The sequence below is a fragment of the Xiphophorus hellerii genome, chromosome 15 (assembly GCF_003331165.1).
Source record: "Xiphophorus hellerii strain 12219 chromosome 15, Xiphophorus_hellerii-4.1, whole genome shotgun sequence".
NCBI lineage: Eukaryota > Metazoa > Chordata > Actinopteri > Cyprinodontiformes > Poeciliidae > Xiphophorus > Xiphophorus hellerii.
The window spans coordinates 2,900,778-2,917,904 of record NC_045686.1 but is presented as its reverse complement, the minus strand read 5'-3'; the positions used below and the strand labels follow the sequence as shown (position 1 = coordinate 2,917,904).

The 17,127-nt window shown below is 34.9% G+C and overlaps 1 protein-coding gene across 1 annotated transcript; it reads right to left on the bottom strand.

The window, feature by feature from the left end:
- Nucleotides 1–538: 538 nt before the first annotated feature.
- Nucleotides 539–17,090, bottom strand: rfx6 (regulatory factor X, 6). The gene is made up of 20 exons (XM_032584667.1): nucleotides 16,774–17,090; nucleotides 13,661–13,814; nucleotides 12,378–12,501; nucleotides 11,999–12,060; nucleotides 11,844–11,921; nucleotides 11,709–11,736; nucleotides 10,621–10,728; nucleotides 9,935–10,012; nucleotides 9,741–9,854; nucleotides 8,530–8,579; nucleotides 8,301–8,460; nucleotides 7,983–8,127; nucleotides 6,961–7,070; nucleotides 6,759–6,876; nucleotides 5,489–5,611; nucleotides 4,342–4,548; nucleotides 3,975–4,272; nucleotides 2,698–3,065; nucleotides 1,794–1,994; nucleotides 539–1,041 (listed from the first exon to the last, which is right to left on the bottom strand). The coding sequence occupies exons 1-20, from the start codon at nucleotides 16,925–16,927 to the stop codon at nucleotides 866–868; spliced, it is 2,856 nt and encodes a 951-aa protein (XP_032440558.1). The 5' UTR covers nucleotides 16,928–17,090; the 3' UTR covers nucleotides 539–865.
- Between the last annotated feature and the right edge of the window lie 37 nt (nucleotides 17,091–17,127).

Sequence of the window (17,127 nt, the reverse complement as noted above, 5' to 3'; positions counted from 1 at the left end):
TTATTGAAATAATTGTTAAGTTATTTAGTAATAAATCAACTGTTAGCTGGATTATGCAGATTATAAAAGGGCTTCTGCTGAAAAAAAGACATTCAGAGCACTAATTAAGTAAAAACTGTAAGAAATATATTTTTTCCATTGAGATGAAGAAGCTTCTTTGTAAAATGTTCTCAAGTGGCATAATTTTAGCTTCAATAAAACTTTGTAAAATAGGAATTTAATTGTTTGCTTATTTTTATCTTTTAGTGTATGTCTAATTTTGCATAAAAAAGCTTCAGTTGTTAAATGAAAAATTTCCAGAATTTGCCTGTTTGTTTTTTTTTTTTTTTGGTCAATCAATTAATCGTGAAAATAATCAACTTCTTAAATAATCGCTAACTGCAGCTATCAGCTCATTATGAAGCTAAAAATTGTTTAAAATTGCACAGACTGGACTTGAAACTTCTCTCCTGAACAAGAAAAAACTAAAAGAGAAATCTTCTGAAAACACATTTTAATAACATTTACATATTTTTTCCTTTTGTTCTGCTTCGCAAGTTTAGAGGATTAAATAAAGACCTGGAGCTTCCTAACACCTGTAACTACCAGTTTAAAATAGTTTTCTCCAGTAAATCAGTTCAGTTTTGTCTCTGAAACGAAGTGACAAAAACAATCCGGGGCGTTTTTCACATGTTGTGCGGTCAGTCAGCTTCTGATTTTATTTATACACAGAAAACAAGAAGAAACAGAAAGTTATTCTATAACAGATGCAGTTCTTTTCAATATTATTTTAGTGTTTACTAGTTATTTTCCATAAGTTAATATAAGCCTATGAGTTCTTTATAAAAACAATTATTTTGCCCCATCTTTCCGTGTGTTTCTACGATCACTGCGCTCCCCCCATGAACACGGTGTTGATGGGCGGCAGCGAGGAAACCAGGTCCTGTACCTCTGAGGACGCCGCGCCGCGCTGCAGAGACGTCAGAGCGTCCTGGGAGCTGAACGGAGACGGAAGTCCGAACATGCAGGTCGCAGATCCGGAGGGGGGAAGAGGATGATGACCTGAGGACAAAACCAGACACGTTCAATCAGAACGTTAGCATTAGCTATTAGCTTCTGCACATAAACAAGGAATATGACTTGTTTTTCTCTCAATGTAAAAGCATTTTAAATATAAATTTGATGGGAAAATAAAAAGGATTTATGTTTAGTGGTCATTAGGCTGGACAATCCAATGCTATTTGTGATTATTTGAACAAATGGTACCTTGAGGCGCCTGAAAATTGTATCCAATTTCAGAGGTCTACAATTATTGTCACCATTTATATTTAGCTTGCTAATTAAATATTTAGTTTGGAGCTGAACATTTAGCTACAAACTAAATATTAAGCTCTGAGTTAGCTAAATATTTAGTAAACAAGCTACCTATTTAGCTCCAAATTAATTATTTAGCTCTGATCTAAATATTTAGCTCTGCGCTAGCTAACTCTTTAGCCTCTAACTAAATATTTAGTGAGCAAGGTAACTACTAGCTCCAAGCTAAATATTTATTTCTGAGCTAGCTAAATATTTAGCTTCAAACTGAATATTTAGCTCTGAGCTAGCCAGGTATTTATCTTTACAAACAGCAATCAAAGAAGAAAGAGCCATTTACAACAAGAACTACAAGGGTCCTAAAACAGAACCTTGGAGAACCCCATAATAGATTGGATCAGGATTGTTCTGGTAGATATATATATATATATATATGCATCTCTGAAGTAGTATTGCTAAAATATTAGCAATTGATTGGTCTCAGTGGTTCTGATATGGACCTGTTCCAGATTCTGCCTCGCTGAAAAAGCTTCCTGACGTTTTCCTGCCTGGTTCGTCCAGGATGTTCAGCGGGTCGTGGACCTCGGAGAACGCTGCGGAGAACGGGCGAAGGTTTCCCACGCTGCTGATGACGGACACGTGCTGATCAACCAAGGGATTCACTCGCTGGCTGGCCAAGAAGCTGCTGTTGCCATAGAAACCTGCAAACAGACATTAAAACAAAATCTTAAGGTCAATCTTTGTGTGATTTTTGCTTTGTAGAAGTAGAAATCTGGTTCTTCAATCAATGGGAATAAAAATCTCAAGCATGAATAACATGAGAAAAAAAGTCATAACAAAAACATAATTTACTTGAATTAAATTAATTAGAGCCACTGAAAACAAGGAAATCTGACTTTAATCTCTGAATTCTCAAAAAAATAAACTTTTTTCTCAGAATTTGGGGAATAAATATGGAAAAAAAATCTAATTTTCCCAGAATTTTGACTTAAATCTCCAATTTCTGATTTCAGCCTCTAAAATTCTTATTTTTCTCATCTTTTTTAGATTAAAGCAGAATTCTGAGATTAGGATTCAGAATTATTCTGACTTTAATTTCTGATATCTGATTTCTGCTTCTAAAATAATAAATCCTATCTCTAAAATTCAGATTTTTTTCTCAAATTTCAGAGATTATAGTCATAATTCTGAGATTAGAATTAGTGAATTCTGACTCTAGTCTCAGAATTATGATTTATTCTGAGATTAAAGTCATAATTCTGGAAAAAGAAAAGGTCTGAACTCTGAGATTGGAGTCAGATTTCATTCTTTTTTTCCAACGGCCCGAATCATCTTCCATATTTTTATGTTTTGGAAGTTAAAATATTCTCTGTTCAAACGGAACCGGACTCTAAGAATCCTCACCGCCATGACCCAGAACGCCGTACGCCGACCCCTGACAGCCGCCGCCGCCAGCGAGGTTCAGTCCGGCCCCCATGAAGCCAAAACCGTCTGCAGCGTCCAGAATCTGAGGCGCCCCCGCCTGCTGATCCAGACCCGGTTCTGTCTGGACCGGTTCGGGACCCGGCGTGTATCTGGAAGGCGGCCGGACCGCGGCGCCGTACGCCGTCAGGGAGCAGTCGCCGCTGCCAGAGGAGTGGTGGACCGACGGAGGGTAGAAACCGTCCTTGCTCAGGGCCGGATCTCCCAGGGACGGGTACCGGGCCAGATGGCACCCCACAGGAGGATTATGGGTCTGAATTGCTGTCAGGCAGGGATTCTGGACCTGAGACCTAAAAAAACCCAAGTAAAATTATTCCTGTTATTAATAAAAATTAATCTGGCTTGTACAATTTCCCCACAGTAAAATTCAAGCACTTTCAAGGTGAGTTTTCAAACTTTTCCAGCACTTTGGAGATAAAAACAGTATAAATGAACTAAAAAAACCGTTTCAATTCACTATTTTAACATATAATTTATTACTGTTATTAATAATTTCTTGTGATAGTTCTCTACATTCTACAGCAGGGATAAAGTAAAATAAAATAACAAAATGTAATGTTTATGTTTCTCTTACCCTACACTGGTTTGAAAATAAAACACTAATTTAACAACAACAACAAAAATTTAGTCATTTTAATGTATAAAATATTAGCCAACCTTTATTTCAACTACGCATATCAATAAGTCATTGAGTCATTAGGGATAAAAAAATATTGAAAAATAAAATAAAAATTGTTCTTGTTAAGATTTCTTACATTTGGTAAATCTAAAGCAACAGAAGTTTTGAATTAACTTCATACAAACAAAAATTGTTTGTGTCTTTTTATTAGGTGTAAATGTTCATGTGTTCATCTGTAAATAACTTATGGCTTTTAATCCAAAAAATTTTAATTTATATTTAAACGCTCTGACATAATTTCAGCTTTTTTTGAGTTTGCACACAATTAATCAATTTCTAAGTTAGTTTCCGATTATTTCAATAATTGATTATCACGATTAATCCAAATAATAATTTCAATCCTACTGATTTACAATACTTATGCTTAAGATAACAACCAAAGCAGACAATTATTGGGCCTAAAAACATTATTTTGCTTAGTAATTCCTACATTAATATAATTATTCTATATATACTGTATTTAGTGATTGTGAAAGTATATAATCATTACATATTAGCATAAGCAGCACATAAAGCAAACCTGGGAGCCGTCTGGTAGGTCTGAGCCGAGGGCCCGCTGCCGGCGGCGGGAAAAAACCCGCTGGACTGCGGCAAGCAGTGGTACAGGGTCTCCGGGTACGAGGAGCAGGGGCTAGGCTGCGTGATTTCACTGAGAGAGGAGAGGCAGGAGGGTGAAGAGAAGGAGCAGGAAGAGGGCGTCAGGGGCCTCCCCGCCATGGGCCCCTGGTTGATGACGGAGCCCCGATGGACCAACGCGGCCGGGGAGATGGGCGGCGTCATGAGGGGTCCGCTGACCTGAGAGAAGTCCATCTGACCGCCTGATGGGCATCACAATATTCAGACATTTTGTTTTTATGCTTAAACTGCCTGATGGTTACAATGGTTACCTGAAGACGTGAAGCCAGAACTGTCGTTCCCCTGATAGAGGACGGCTTTAGCTTCCAGATCCTGCTGCTGATTGGTCGACAGAAGCATGTAGGCGTGTCCTCCCAAGGATTCGTTCTTCACAGATTGGTCGACGGAGGTGGGGGCTTTGCTGCGGTTCGCCAGAAAGCAGGAACTGGGCGACGCCATGAACGCAGCTTTACTGGCATCTGAAGGAGACAACCAAACTTAAATTTCAGGTAATTATCCTCATTTAGGAGGAGTGGAGGAGTTCAGGAGGGAACCGTTTTTAAGGATGTTTTCAAAGTTGCAACATTTGTTACATTTTCAGCTGCTGCGGTTCGCTTTCACACGGCACAGCGTCAAACAAACCAAACTAAACATAAAAACATGTTCCCCTCCTCGCCTGTGGGGGCGCTGCAACAAGAACCACTGAAAAAAATGACACAAAACCTCTGAAGGAGACACTGAGCGCAACTGAGTGCAAAAAATACTTGGTAAGATTTTGTGTTTGTTTTGCATTCACTCTTTAACTTAACTCTTTAAATTAACCAAATTTTGTAGGTAAACAAACTGGACTGAACAGGACTGGTTTGATTTGGGTTCAGTGAGACCAGAGTTGGGTAGTAACTAGTTACATTACTCAATTACATTTACTTGAGTAACGTTTTTTTAAAAATGTACTTTTAGGAGTATTTTTAATATGCTGTACTTTGAGAAATATTATTATGAAGTATTTCTACTCTTACTTGAGTAAAATTTCAGGATTTTCTGCCCACTGAATGAAAAACAAAAATTCACCAGACACACACCTGCAGCTTTTGTTAAAGTTTCATACGTTTTTTTATTGAAAGAAACTGATTTACAAAAAAAAAAATTATTTTTATTACTTATATGAATTATTGAAATTTTTGTCATTATAATACCAAAATTTGCTTTTTAATTTGGTCCATTTTATGTATTTTTTAAATATTAAATGATCAATAATTTCATCAGTTACTAAGACCTTGAGTAGACTTTTAACCAAATACTTTTGTACTTCCATTTCTTAGGTGGTTACTTTTTACTTTTACTTAAGTAAAAGTAGTTCCACTCTATCTCAAGTACAGTTTTTGGGTTTTCTGCCCACCTCTGAGTGAGACCCAATACCTGCATTTTTCATGTATTTTTCCAGAAGGTTCTGCAGGTCCTGCTCCTTGTCGTTGTTGAACTGCGTCTCCAGCGCCAACAGGATGTACTCGTCTAACAGCATCCGGATCAGATGGAAGGAACCTGTCAGCGTCAGAACAGAAAGCGGCTCAGACGTTCTTCCAGCTGAGATTTCACTCGACCTTTAGGGCCCCATTGCTCTTTGTTTGACCTGCAGGGCCACACGTTTGTGTTTGAGCTTAAGTGGGCCTTCAGAGAGAGCGAGAGCCACCAAATGGTGGTTGTTTATTCATGCACACGTAGCCTGTGTGCGTGTGTTTGAACAGAGAGCACGCCGACCACAGATAAGACGCTGTGTAATCAAAGCGAGTCTGGCCATTACGATTTATGATGCTATTGTAGCAATCTGCTTTGAGCTGACTCGTATCGGACGGCCAGACGTCTTTTAGTGGGAAGATCTGAAAATCTTCATCTGCACTGCAGAGACACAAAATCTTAAAAGGTATTTCTGGTCTAGTTTCTAGTGCAAATGTTTTAGTACACTGAAATAAGACAAAACTAACTTATAACTAACTTTTCAGCAAGAAATGGGACTTTGTTTTATGTCAATAATTCCTTAAATTGATGAAAAAGTTCTAGTTACATTGGCGGATTATTTCACTTATGATAAGACATTTTCCCCCATATAATAAGTGAAATAATTTGCCAATGGAACTAGAACTTTTTCATCAATATTACGAAATTATTGACTCAAAACAATCATTAATATTGGTGAAAAAGTAAAAAAGGTCCATGGGCAGATAATTTAACTTATAATAATTATTTTGAGTAAATAAACAATTATTTATTTGTTTATATAAGTAATAACATTATAACAATAAAACATATATCTTGCTGAAAAGTTACTTGTAAGTTAGTTTTGTCTTATTTCAAGTGTGCTAATTTATTTGCATTAGAGACTAAACCAAAAATATTTGGTAAGATTTTGAGTTTTTGCTACATGAACCAAGATTTGGACCAAGTTCTACGGCTGGGCGACATGGATTAAAAATAAAACCTCCAGATCCGATTCAAATCCTTTTTTTCCAAAAAAGGAAATTACAAATAATAGAAAATATTTTCAAAAAGTGGATTTTATAATCCCTTCTGTGAGTTTTGTATAATGCAACACACAAAACCTCCTGCTTTAAAACATTAACACCAATGTTACAAATGTTATAAATGCCATAAAGCATGCATAAACTGGAATAAACTCTTTCCACTTCCTTACCGAAGCTGGAGGCGTTGTTGAGCGTGAGGTTGTGCATGATCCGTGCACCAAAGAAGCTCCACCGGAGGAGGAAATCCTGAGCTCGCTTCTTCACGGATCGACCGCACTGCTTGCCAGGCTGATGAAAACATGAATAAGTGATTTAAAAAGCTGCTTATTTTCTGTTTCAGTTTGTTTTGGTGAGTGGATGAACCGTCTCTACCTTGATGACTTTGTGCTCCACCACCGAGTCCAGCCACTCTATGAACGACTCAACTGTGGCATTTTTCCTCAGCAGCTCCTTCAGCTCCTGAAAAACACTGATGGAGTCGTCTGGGGAGAAAAAAAGAATAAAAACGCGACAAGAAAATGTAAAATTGCAGGCAAACTTGGGTAGGTTTTGTCACTACAAAGTCAACTAAATATGGAAAAGTTATTTCCAGTTTAATTCTATGAGTTAAAAGCATCGAAAGGTGCAAATATTTATTTCCAGAGTTTCACCAACAACCTAAACACCTAAACTTTAGAATGTGTAAAAAAATTAGGATGAACTTTCTACAATCTGGACAGACCCAACAAGGCACTTATTATGTTAAACATTCAAACAATAATTTGCATGAACTATTTTTATGATTTTTTTGTTTCTTTAACTCATAAAATGTGCAGAAAAAAGATTAAATGTAGAAAAAAATTATTTATTAACTAATTGTGTCATTTATTTCTTCAATCCTTTTTCCAACCATTTATTTATTTTTACATTCAGTCATGTCATTTACTTATCTCTCTATTTATTCTGTATTTTTTTACAACTTTTTTGTTCTGCCAATTAATTTTTAACAATTTAATAATCTATTTATGATTTCTTTTCAATTTTTTACATTAACACTTCTTCTTTCTTTGTTCTATTAATTTGTTAACATTTTTTTAGAATTTTATGATTGATTTATATATTTGTTTGTCTGTTGCACTAAAATAAATTTTTATAAATGCTACAAATGTATTTTTTGTCAAAGCCACAGTGAGGCTTTTAACATCCTCATTGTGGGTTTGAATTTTTTATTTTTATTTTTTTCATCGAACCTCCAATTTAACTTAGAAAAATATTGAAGTTTAAAAGTACATTTAAAAAAAACAAAAAAAACATTTTGGTTGCTAACATTTATGCTAAGCTAACAAACAGCATCAACCCTGATGATGAATCCTGATCAGTGCATAACTGAACATCATTACAGGAGATTTTCTTACACTCAGAGTAAATATCCGAGTCCTGGTCTCCGGCTGCCGACGCGCTGAGCAGCGGCTGTGAGTTGATACTGCTGAGATCCACGCAGTCGATGTCCAGAACCATGCCGGTCACCACAGTTTGGTCGAAAAGAGCCGGCCGGGCAATCTGGGGCAACGCAAAGAAAATAAAAATCCTTTCTGGGGCAACGCAAAGAAAAGAAAAATCATTTCTGGGACAACGCAAAGAAAATAAAAATCCTTTCTGGGACAACACAGAGAGAATAAGAATCATTTCCAGGTCCGTTTCCAGACATCCAGTTGGTTTCTCGCCTGCTTTACCTGTGCCAGGTGCAGGAAAGATGTCTGCCTCTTCAGCGAGGAGACGAAGCGCCGTGCGATGGGGAGCTTCTTTGCTGCAAGGCATTCTGGGAGGTTCTCCAAAGACGAGGCCAACCAATGTTCCCAGTGTTTGGCAAAGTTTCTTATGTCTGCCAATAAACTGAGAAACAAAAACAGGTTCACCTCTAAATTATGAGAAGTTTTCTGGAGTAAAGTTTTAGAAACACACCTCTCAGGCATTTCCTGCATCGTGGCCGGAATTAAAACGTCAGTTAGAACCTGAGAAAATAGACGACAAATCATGAGCAACACGAAGTCAGACAGAGGAGAATAAACTATCATTTCTTTCCCCTTTAAACAACATCAAATAAAGGTCTGACTTTTCTACATTTCAGTAGGTATGGAAGAGCCTCAGGCCCACTGCAACAACAAAAGAATAAAAATCCTGACTTTAATCTCAAATTCTGTTTTTTCCCCCTCAGAATCAAATTCAAAAATATTTTATTAATCCCAAAGGGAAATTAAATGTTGTTGTAACTCTGTTAATCTGACATTAATCTCAAAACACTTTTTAAAAAGTCATGGATTTATTCTAAACGTTGTGATTTTTTTCCTAAAAATTCAGATTTGAATCTCAAAATCAAACTTTCTGTCACAGAATTCTGGTTAGTTTACAAAAACTTTTGTCTATTTTATTAACATTGTGGTTTTCGTCCCAGAATTCTGACTTTTTCTTACATATCTGAGTCTAATCTCTAAACACTTTTTTTTTTAATTGTGGATTTATTTGAAACATCGTGACTTTACTTTATTCTCGAATTCTGACTCCAATCCCAAAATCTGAAATTTTATCTCAGAATTCTGATTCTAATTTCAAAATTCTGTTTGTTTTCCAAAAACTTGTGCATATTTTCTAAACACTGGCTTCTTTTCTCCAAATTCAGAAAGTTTTGTCAATATTTTCACTTTAATCTCAAAATAAAAAAATTTCTTAGAATTCTGACACTAATCTCGAATTTTGTCTTTATTGTTGGAATTTAGTTTTTTTTTCTCCAAAAACTCTGAAAAATTTCTGGAAAAAAAAAAAAACTGTAAAAATTTGAGATTATAGTCAGTTTTTTTTTTTTTCACTGGCCCTAATATTATTCCATAAGTAGGAGATTCTACTGCTGCAGTAAAAGGTTAATTAAGATATAAAAGGATATTAAAGTGCAGCGCTCTAAATCGAAGCTGGTAGGACAGAGTTTCATCATCATGTAAAGTTTGTGACATTAAAGCTATAAAGCAACATTATCAAGTTAGATGGTGGATCATCTTGGTTCTCTCTCAGACCATCAAGGCAGTTAAATGCTCATGTGAAGAATTTCTGTATAAAACAAATAATGATATTTAAACATAAAAAAGGAAAAATGTAAATTTGCAGAAGTGTTTTATAGAAACCTTGTAGAGGATGGAGTCACAGACACAGAAGATGTCGACTATAATCGGGTTTTCTAGCAGCGGCAGCAGATGGTCGGGCATTCCCTGCCAGAAGTGGAGCAGGAAATTCTGGATCTGAGCAAAAACAAAATAAAGTGATCAATATGTATCAGTACTTTATCAGGATGAAGTACTGATACATAACAGATAATGACCTCTTCAAAGTTGATATTGATGGCGTTATCCAGGATGCACTGGCAGTGAGTTTTATACATCATGATCAGAGTGTCAACCTGGAATAGAGAGAAAATTCAGTCTACCTAAATCTAGAACATCTTTTGTTTGTTTGTTTGTTTACTAAAACACAAACCAGGAAGATAGAGCACATAACACCAGTTTTAAAGTCCCTCCACTGGCTCTCTGTAGCTCAAAGAATAGACTTTAAAATACTGTTGTTAGTTTATAAATCACTGAATGGCTCAGCACCACAATACATTAAAGATCTGCTTTTATTGTATCAACCTTCCAGACCTCTCAGGTCTTCTGGTTCTGGTCTGCTCTGCATCCCCAGAACCAGAACCAAACGAGGAGAAGCAGCTTTCAGCATCTATGCACCACAAATTTGGAACAAACTTCCAAAAAACTGTAAAACAGCTGAAACACTGACTTCTTTTAAATCTCAACTAAAAACCCACCTGTTTAGGATTGTATTTGAAATGTAATCACTTACAAATTTATTGATGGAACTTGACTTAATGCTTTGTTTTTGATTCTATATTGCATTGTGTTTCTGTGTTTGTAATGATGTAAAGCACTTTGAAATGCCTTGCTGCTGAAATGTGCTATACAAATAAAATGTGATTGATTGATTGATTGAAAGCATGAAATAAAAACCAGTCACCTTTTCTCTGGAAATATTTCCCTGCAGCACGAGATGCTGGGCGTTGGGGAAGTCCGGAAGCAGCGTTCCGGTTTTAGAGCTCAAAGAGTATTTCCTGGTAAAGCCACCCTGCAAAACAAACACTTTCACTTTTTACTCTTTATTTAAATCCGTTTGGGAAAAAATTATATTGTGGCAACAGAAAATGCTAAAATCACATTTTGAAATCACAAATTACCAACAATGAAAGGATCTATTTTGGTCCATGCAGAGGATTATTCAGTCATTTTATATCAAAATCCTGTTGAATTTTAAAGTTTTTAAACTGTAAAAACATACGGTTGACTCCCAAATCACTCATACCCTTGGCAGATTTCAAGTTAAAATGATAAAAAATGTAACTAAGAAGTTTGTTTCTGATTAGAAGTGAGGCAAACATCTTCCAAAAGATGTTTGCAACATCTGTGAGGCAAACATCTGGAACAGAATGTAACCGGAGAAGCCTTTCTGGGAAAAAAAGAAGCAATTTATCTATTTTAATTTATATTTTATTTTAAGAAATGGATGTCAAATATAGCACATAAAAATGTCTGCAAATAGTAGCACAATTATACAACCATGCAGCCTTGACAAGCAGAAGTGGAGCCTCCTGCACAACCAACAAGAATGCAGCATGTGGTTTCTGGACGGTAAGTCAACAACAAAACACTTATCTTTTCCAGCAGCCATCGTACAGCGCATACAGCAATAAAACCGGCTGACCAGATGTGCTGGAACTCAGCTAGTGTTGCTAGGCAACACCGCAGTGTGACTCAACAAACAGGATGTTTTCGAAACACATTATTTTATTGTCAATAAAACTGTCTGGATGTTTTTTTTAGAAGTATAAAAAGGTGAAAAAAGTGAATTTTGTGTAATAGATCCCCTTTAATTTTCCCAATAAACTTCCTGAAGGTGTTTCAGGTGTTGGAGACCTCAGCATTTAAGTTGGTGTTAACATAAAAACAAACTGACCTAGTTTTTATTGTTTAAACTAAACTAAGGCACAGTTCCTATTAAGGGTTAAAGTATGAAAACCTGCTTTGCATTGTGGGTAAAAAAAAAAGTACCTCATTCTTGAGCTTACTCCCTGAAAATCTGCAAGCAAAACAAAACAAGAGTTAAATTCAAACAAAACTCTTTAGCTGTTCAAATCATTTTATTATGTAGTTAAATTAATAGCAGAAGGTTTGAAATAAACTCACCTGGTCAAACCTTTACCCGAATACACGGAGTGATAATACGCGCTGCTCTCTTTGATCCCAATTCCATAGTAATGATATCTGGAAAATGTTGTTATGCATAAATTCACATAAAACCCAACCTGGAATTACTTATTTTCCCTAATTTTTCTTTTTACTTGGAGTGTCCTCTGGTGCCGAGTCGTCTTGTTGTCAGAAGAGGAAACTTTTGTCGAATTGTCTGATGAGCAGAAAAGGCATAAAATAAGCTTCAAACTATTTATTTTAAACTGCATGCATCATTTTCATTCACTAAAGATAAATGAAGAAAATAGTTTTAAATTTAAGGTTTTATATCTCAAGAACAATTCTTGTTGGTCAGTAAAACCACAAATAAAACAAACTTGGATTAAAAAAACTAGTCAACAGCTGATTATTCAGTTGGACCATTTCAAAGAAAGATGTATTCCTGCAAAACAAAAAACCTGCTTCGCCTTCCTTATATCTGGTTATTTGTGTCTTAAAATTTAAAGAATGTCAGGAAAAAAATAAACTCACCTTTCCAAAAGTAGCAGCACATGCAGGCTCTAGTTTCTCTTTCCTGCAGAAGTCCAGATAGTGAGCATAAAGGATGCAACGAGGCAGACACACTCCTTCACACACGATGTAGTTCTCCTCAAGCCTGCAGAGAAAAACAAAAGACCAAATATCATGTTAGAGATGCAAAAAGATTAAAAAATAGCACCAGGAAAAGAAAAAATGACTTGACGAGTAACAGAACAAATTATTATTTTTGTTTTCCCTGAGTGACGCCTAAATATTTAACATGACACCCATTCATAGTTATTATTAGAAAAGAAATGAAAGGAGTAAGTGTCTGCCAAAAAATTTTTTTAGAAAAAAGTTGAAAATTTCCCAGAAAAAAATCTGAAATTTTAAGATTAATCTCAGAAATTTTCTAAAAAAAAGAAACATGGAAGTTTCAATTGACAAAAATTTGACAGAAAATTTTGGAAATTTACAAAAGTCAAAATTTCCAAATTTCTGAGATTAATTCCTGGCAAATTTTTGACTTTGCAAACTTTGAATTTTTTTTTCTGAATTCCATTTTTTTTTTCATTTTATCCACATTTGGTATCCAAAAAAGCACATAATGATGAGTTTAACTCAACACCAAAATACTTATCACATGAAAAAAATAATAATAAGAAAAAGCATCCAATACGTAGTTCCCACAAGTCTGACTCGGAATTGATCCGTGCCACTGAACCGCCATGTTGGTAGGCAAACAAAGTATAAATGAACCATGGCTTCAAGACCAACAAAAACAAAGTATATTGATACTCTTGACTAATGTGCAAGACAAATGAATATTAACAATATCGCTGCTGTTGAGATGGAGAATGAGATGGAGAATGTGGCTTGTTTACTGTTGTCATAGGAACTCCATAGCAACTGTCATGATAGTTAGCTACGGATACCAACCAAGATGTCTGCCAGAAAGTGTGACATAACATAACCCTAACATGTCACTTAACCTATCAGAAGTTTCCAAAGCCATGACATCATCATCTGGGTTTTCACTTCTATTGTATAAAGAGACAGTCATCATAATTGTATATGTAAACTTGTGGTTTTGAAGACAGTAATGAAAAAATCTCAGATATTTCTTCTGTCTCATTATTGCAGCATGTATTTAATTTAAAAAAAGTTAGATAATCCTAAAAAAAATCCCTAAAACAGGACATATGTATGTCATACAGAGAGCAAAAACAGGATGTTTGTGTGTGTTCTGTAAATATAAAACAAGATCCTTATGCGTGCACCATGTTTGCTCTTACCACTGTAGCGTTAGTTGCGTTTGTTTCTTCTTGTCCTTGATGATCTGACTGATTGTCTTCCTGGACGAACTGTTGCTCTGTTTCATGGAAAGGTCAGAGTTCAACTCCAACAGGTCGTGCTCGTCTTCAGACGAAGGCGTCTCGTTGCTGTCCTCTGCAGAGAAATACAACAAAGGGGGAAAGTTTAAGCCAAAATTCACCTGAAAAACATGCAGAAATTTCTGGAAATGTTTTCCAGCATGCAACTACAACTTCAGCTGGAAAGGAATGAAATTATTTGAAAAATCTGCAATTCTTTCAGTAAAATCACTCCTGTACATGTAGGGTTGCGCAGTTTGAGAAACTTTTACTGCGCTCAACAACTGTAAACTTTAGCTTGTAATTAAAAACATGGAGGAATAAAGAACAGCAATCTGCTCATTTTCTTAACTCTTTATATTTCTCTTCTCTTAAATTAGTTCATTAACGTGCTTCTGATAGTTTACTCTGACCTTTCTCCACTAATGGAGCATTTGATGAGTAGTTCTTAATTTATTTTAGATTTGGTGTTTCTGACTAAGCCTTCAAGGTTTTCCTTATTTCCTTCTCAGCTTTCATTTCTGATTAGTTTCTTTTATCCGACCTTGGAAGTATTTCTCCCTTTGTTTATCCCTCAAGTTTAATTGTTTACCTCTTATTGTATTACCAAAAGTATACAATATGATGAGGATAATGTTGAAAAGAATCAATAAAGTAGACCCATATTTTCTGAAGTTTACAGTAATCATTTTTAAGGCCTGTACTGTGACCTCGTAATGACTTGTTATTGTGCTAACGGGGAATGTTTTCATTCCTTTTCCTGTTCCAAAGAAAAAGCCTTTTTACAAACCAATGTGTTAAATTACTTTCAGAAAAGGTCCTAATAGAAATTCCTGTCAATTCTTACATCACAATTATGTTTTATTAGTTTATTAGGTTCACAATTATTTTCTTTTTAATCAATTTGTCACACTTAAATGTTTAGATAGTTGAAATAATTTAGATATAAAAGAAAATCCAAAGATGTCATTTGTTAATTAAGTTTTGACTAATTTAGTTTTTATTTGTTGTTTTATTTTTAGTTGGTTTAATAATTTCCCACAAATGTCAACATCCCATAGAAGGACATGTATCAATCCTATTTTTGCGTACTTACTGTAGATATTTAAAATAAAGCAACAGTTGTCTTTTTTGTAACGTTAGCGGCTATAGGCTGGGTTTATTCAGCTTATAGGAGAGAAAATGGCTCTTTGGATAGGAAATGTTGCACAGTTTCCAAAAAATCCCCTTCAGAATATTTTTTACAAGATTGGAGGTAATCAGTTTGCTTATTTATTAGTGTAAGATAACATTTTGTATTAGTTTTCTGTCAGCAGTTATTTTTCCCCTGGCAATCTGCCCCAGACTCCATTAGCCCTTTTATGCTAGCAGCTAGCAGGCGGTTTAGCTGAACCAAACTCTCCTCAGTTTGGGTCCCTGAGTCCGAAAAGTACCTTGATGTGGTTTTCACGCTACAATGAAGGACTCAGTCTCTATTTTGATTTTTCACAAATGGCCAATAGTGGATGCTAATTTTTCATTTAGTGCTTTTGCTAACATTGAAAATGTTTAGCCCAACTTAGCTTCCCATAAATAAAGACATTTCCAGAAAAATCCTGAAGAACTAATTTACTTGGCTGCTTCCAGTTATTCAACTTCCAGTTGAATAAAGTTCAACATCTGCGTTGAAGTTTTGGTTATTCATGCTCTTATTTTGAAGGGGGAACTGTTTGCAAAGCAGCTACGTTTCCTCACGTTTTATTTTTCTCCACCATAAAGGTAAAAAAGAAAACACGAAAAACAGAGAACAAACATGAATGCAATTTATAAACATTATATTACAAGTGTAAATTATAATTGTTGGTGAATGTTGTAGTATTTAAAGAGTAAATATAATTTAGCATCTAAACTGTAATTTAAAGCTTTATAGCGATATTAATTGAAGATCACAAAATCTGGAAATTAGATACTCAAATTTAAAATACTTTAAAATTAAGAGTTTTTAGCTACAAATGCTTTGTTTTTCCAGGCTGCATGTTCTCCGTGTGTAAAACAAACATCCAGCACATATTGCATAATCCAATCATGTGATCTACTAGAGCCAACACTGAAGCTAATGTACAGAACGAGCTGAATATAGACATAAACAAGGGCTGGAGCCATCAGTAGTAAATAAGTCTCCAAAAATTCAGAATCAAAAATAACTTTATATTCTATTCTAAGATTTCCTGTTTAAAAACAATTATTGTGTTTAATACTTAAAATATTTAAAGTGAAGAGCAGGTTTCAAAATGGTGTGTTAGCTAAATGAGAAAATTTTATTTCAATGAGCTACAGCAAAAAAGAACATTTTTAGAAGAATCACTTAAAGTTTCTTATCAGGTGGCAGTGTATAGTTATAGCAAATTAAATAACAGTTTTCATATTTTTCTTTTTTCTTATCTTTTTCTAATTTTTGAAATCATCATTAAGATCTTTTTCTTAGTTTTTTTGTATTTGGATAAAAGTAAAAACATACATTTTGCCAGAATATATGTAGAATGAAATAAAAATGAATGACATTACAACATTTTATCAGGGAGCTTACTACAAATTAAATGTAACATGTACTTTTTAACAGGCTTTTCTTTGCACAAATGACAACCTTTAAGCATAATAAAGGTCATTATGAGTTCTGTTGAGTATGTTTTCTGCAAATTAATCAATATTTTCTCTGGCAATAATAAAAGAACCATTTAATTTGCTTGTTCATGTGGAAAAAGTTGTGTGAATGAAAGTGATTAAAGTTCTGCTCATTTTTTAAAGCATGGCTGCAAAGATGTGGATTTAGGTTTTGAGATTAGGAAGCAAAGTTTAAAACGTCACAACATTTTCCGAACACAGAACAAAAATTTGAGTTAAGCTGTAGTACCACCTTGTGGTTAATTAGTGTCACTGCATATATTTAAGTTTGAATTAAATAATATAGTTCATATGTAAGAGAGGAAATCCACTTCAGTTGAATTTTAATTATGTAAAAAAAAATAATTATGTAAGACGAATAATCACAGATTTACCTGATTTAATCCCAGAATCGTCTTCTTGGTGAAAAGTTGTTTGTCCATTAAAATCAGAGTTTATTTCTGGTGAGTTTTGCAAAGTTTTTGCAAAAGAGTGAATAAGAAACATGTTGCCTCTGGCTGAACTCTCGCTACTGCGTTTCATTGGCATGATAAACGAATTTAAAAATTTTTTTTTTTCTTAAATCAGCAAAATAAAATGAAAGTTTTCATCTACTGATCCATGAAGAAATCTTTAAGCAATACTCCTCAACCTCTTATTTACACAGATCCAGCTGAATATCACAAGCATTAGGTCCAGCATTTTGGAAAAGTGAAGCTGCGCTGAGGGAAGGAAGAACTAATGAAGCT

Coding starts and splice junctions, on each gene's coding strand:
- rfx6 (XM_032584667.1), bottom strand. CDS start 16,927: ATGCCAATGAAACGCAGTAGCGAGAGTTCAGCCAGAGGCAACATGTTT. Junction 12,502..13,660: donor ACGCAACTAACGCTACAGTG/GTAAGAGCAAAC, acceptor TTTTCTCTGCAG/GCTTGAGGAGAACTACATCG. Junction 11,737..11,843: donor TCGGGTAAAGGTTTGACCAG/GTGAGTTTATTT, acceptor TTTTGCTTGCAG/ATTTTCAGGGAGTAAGCTCA.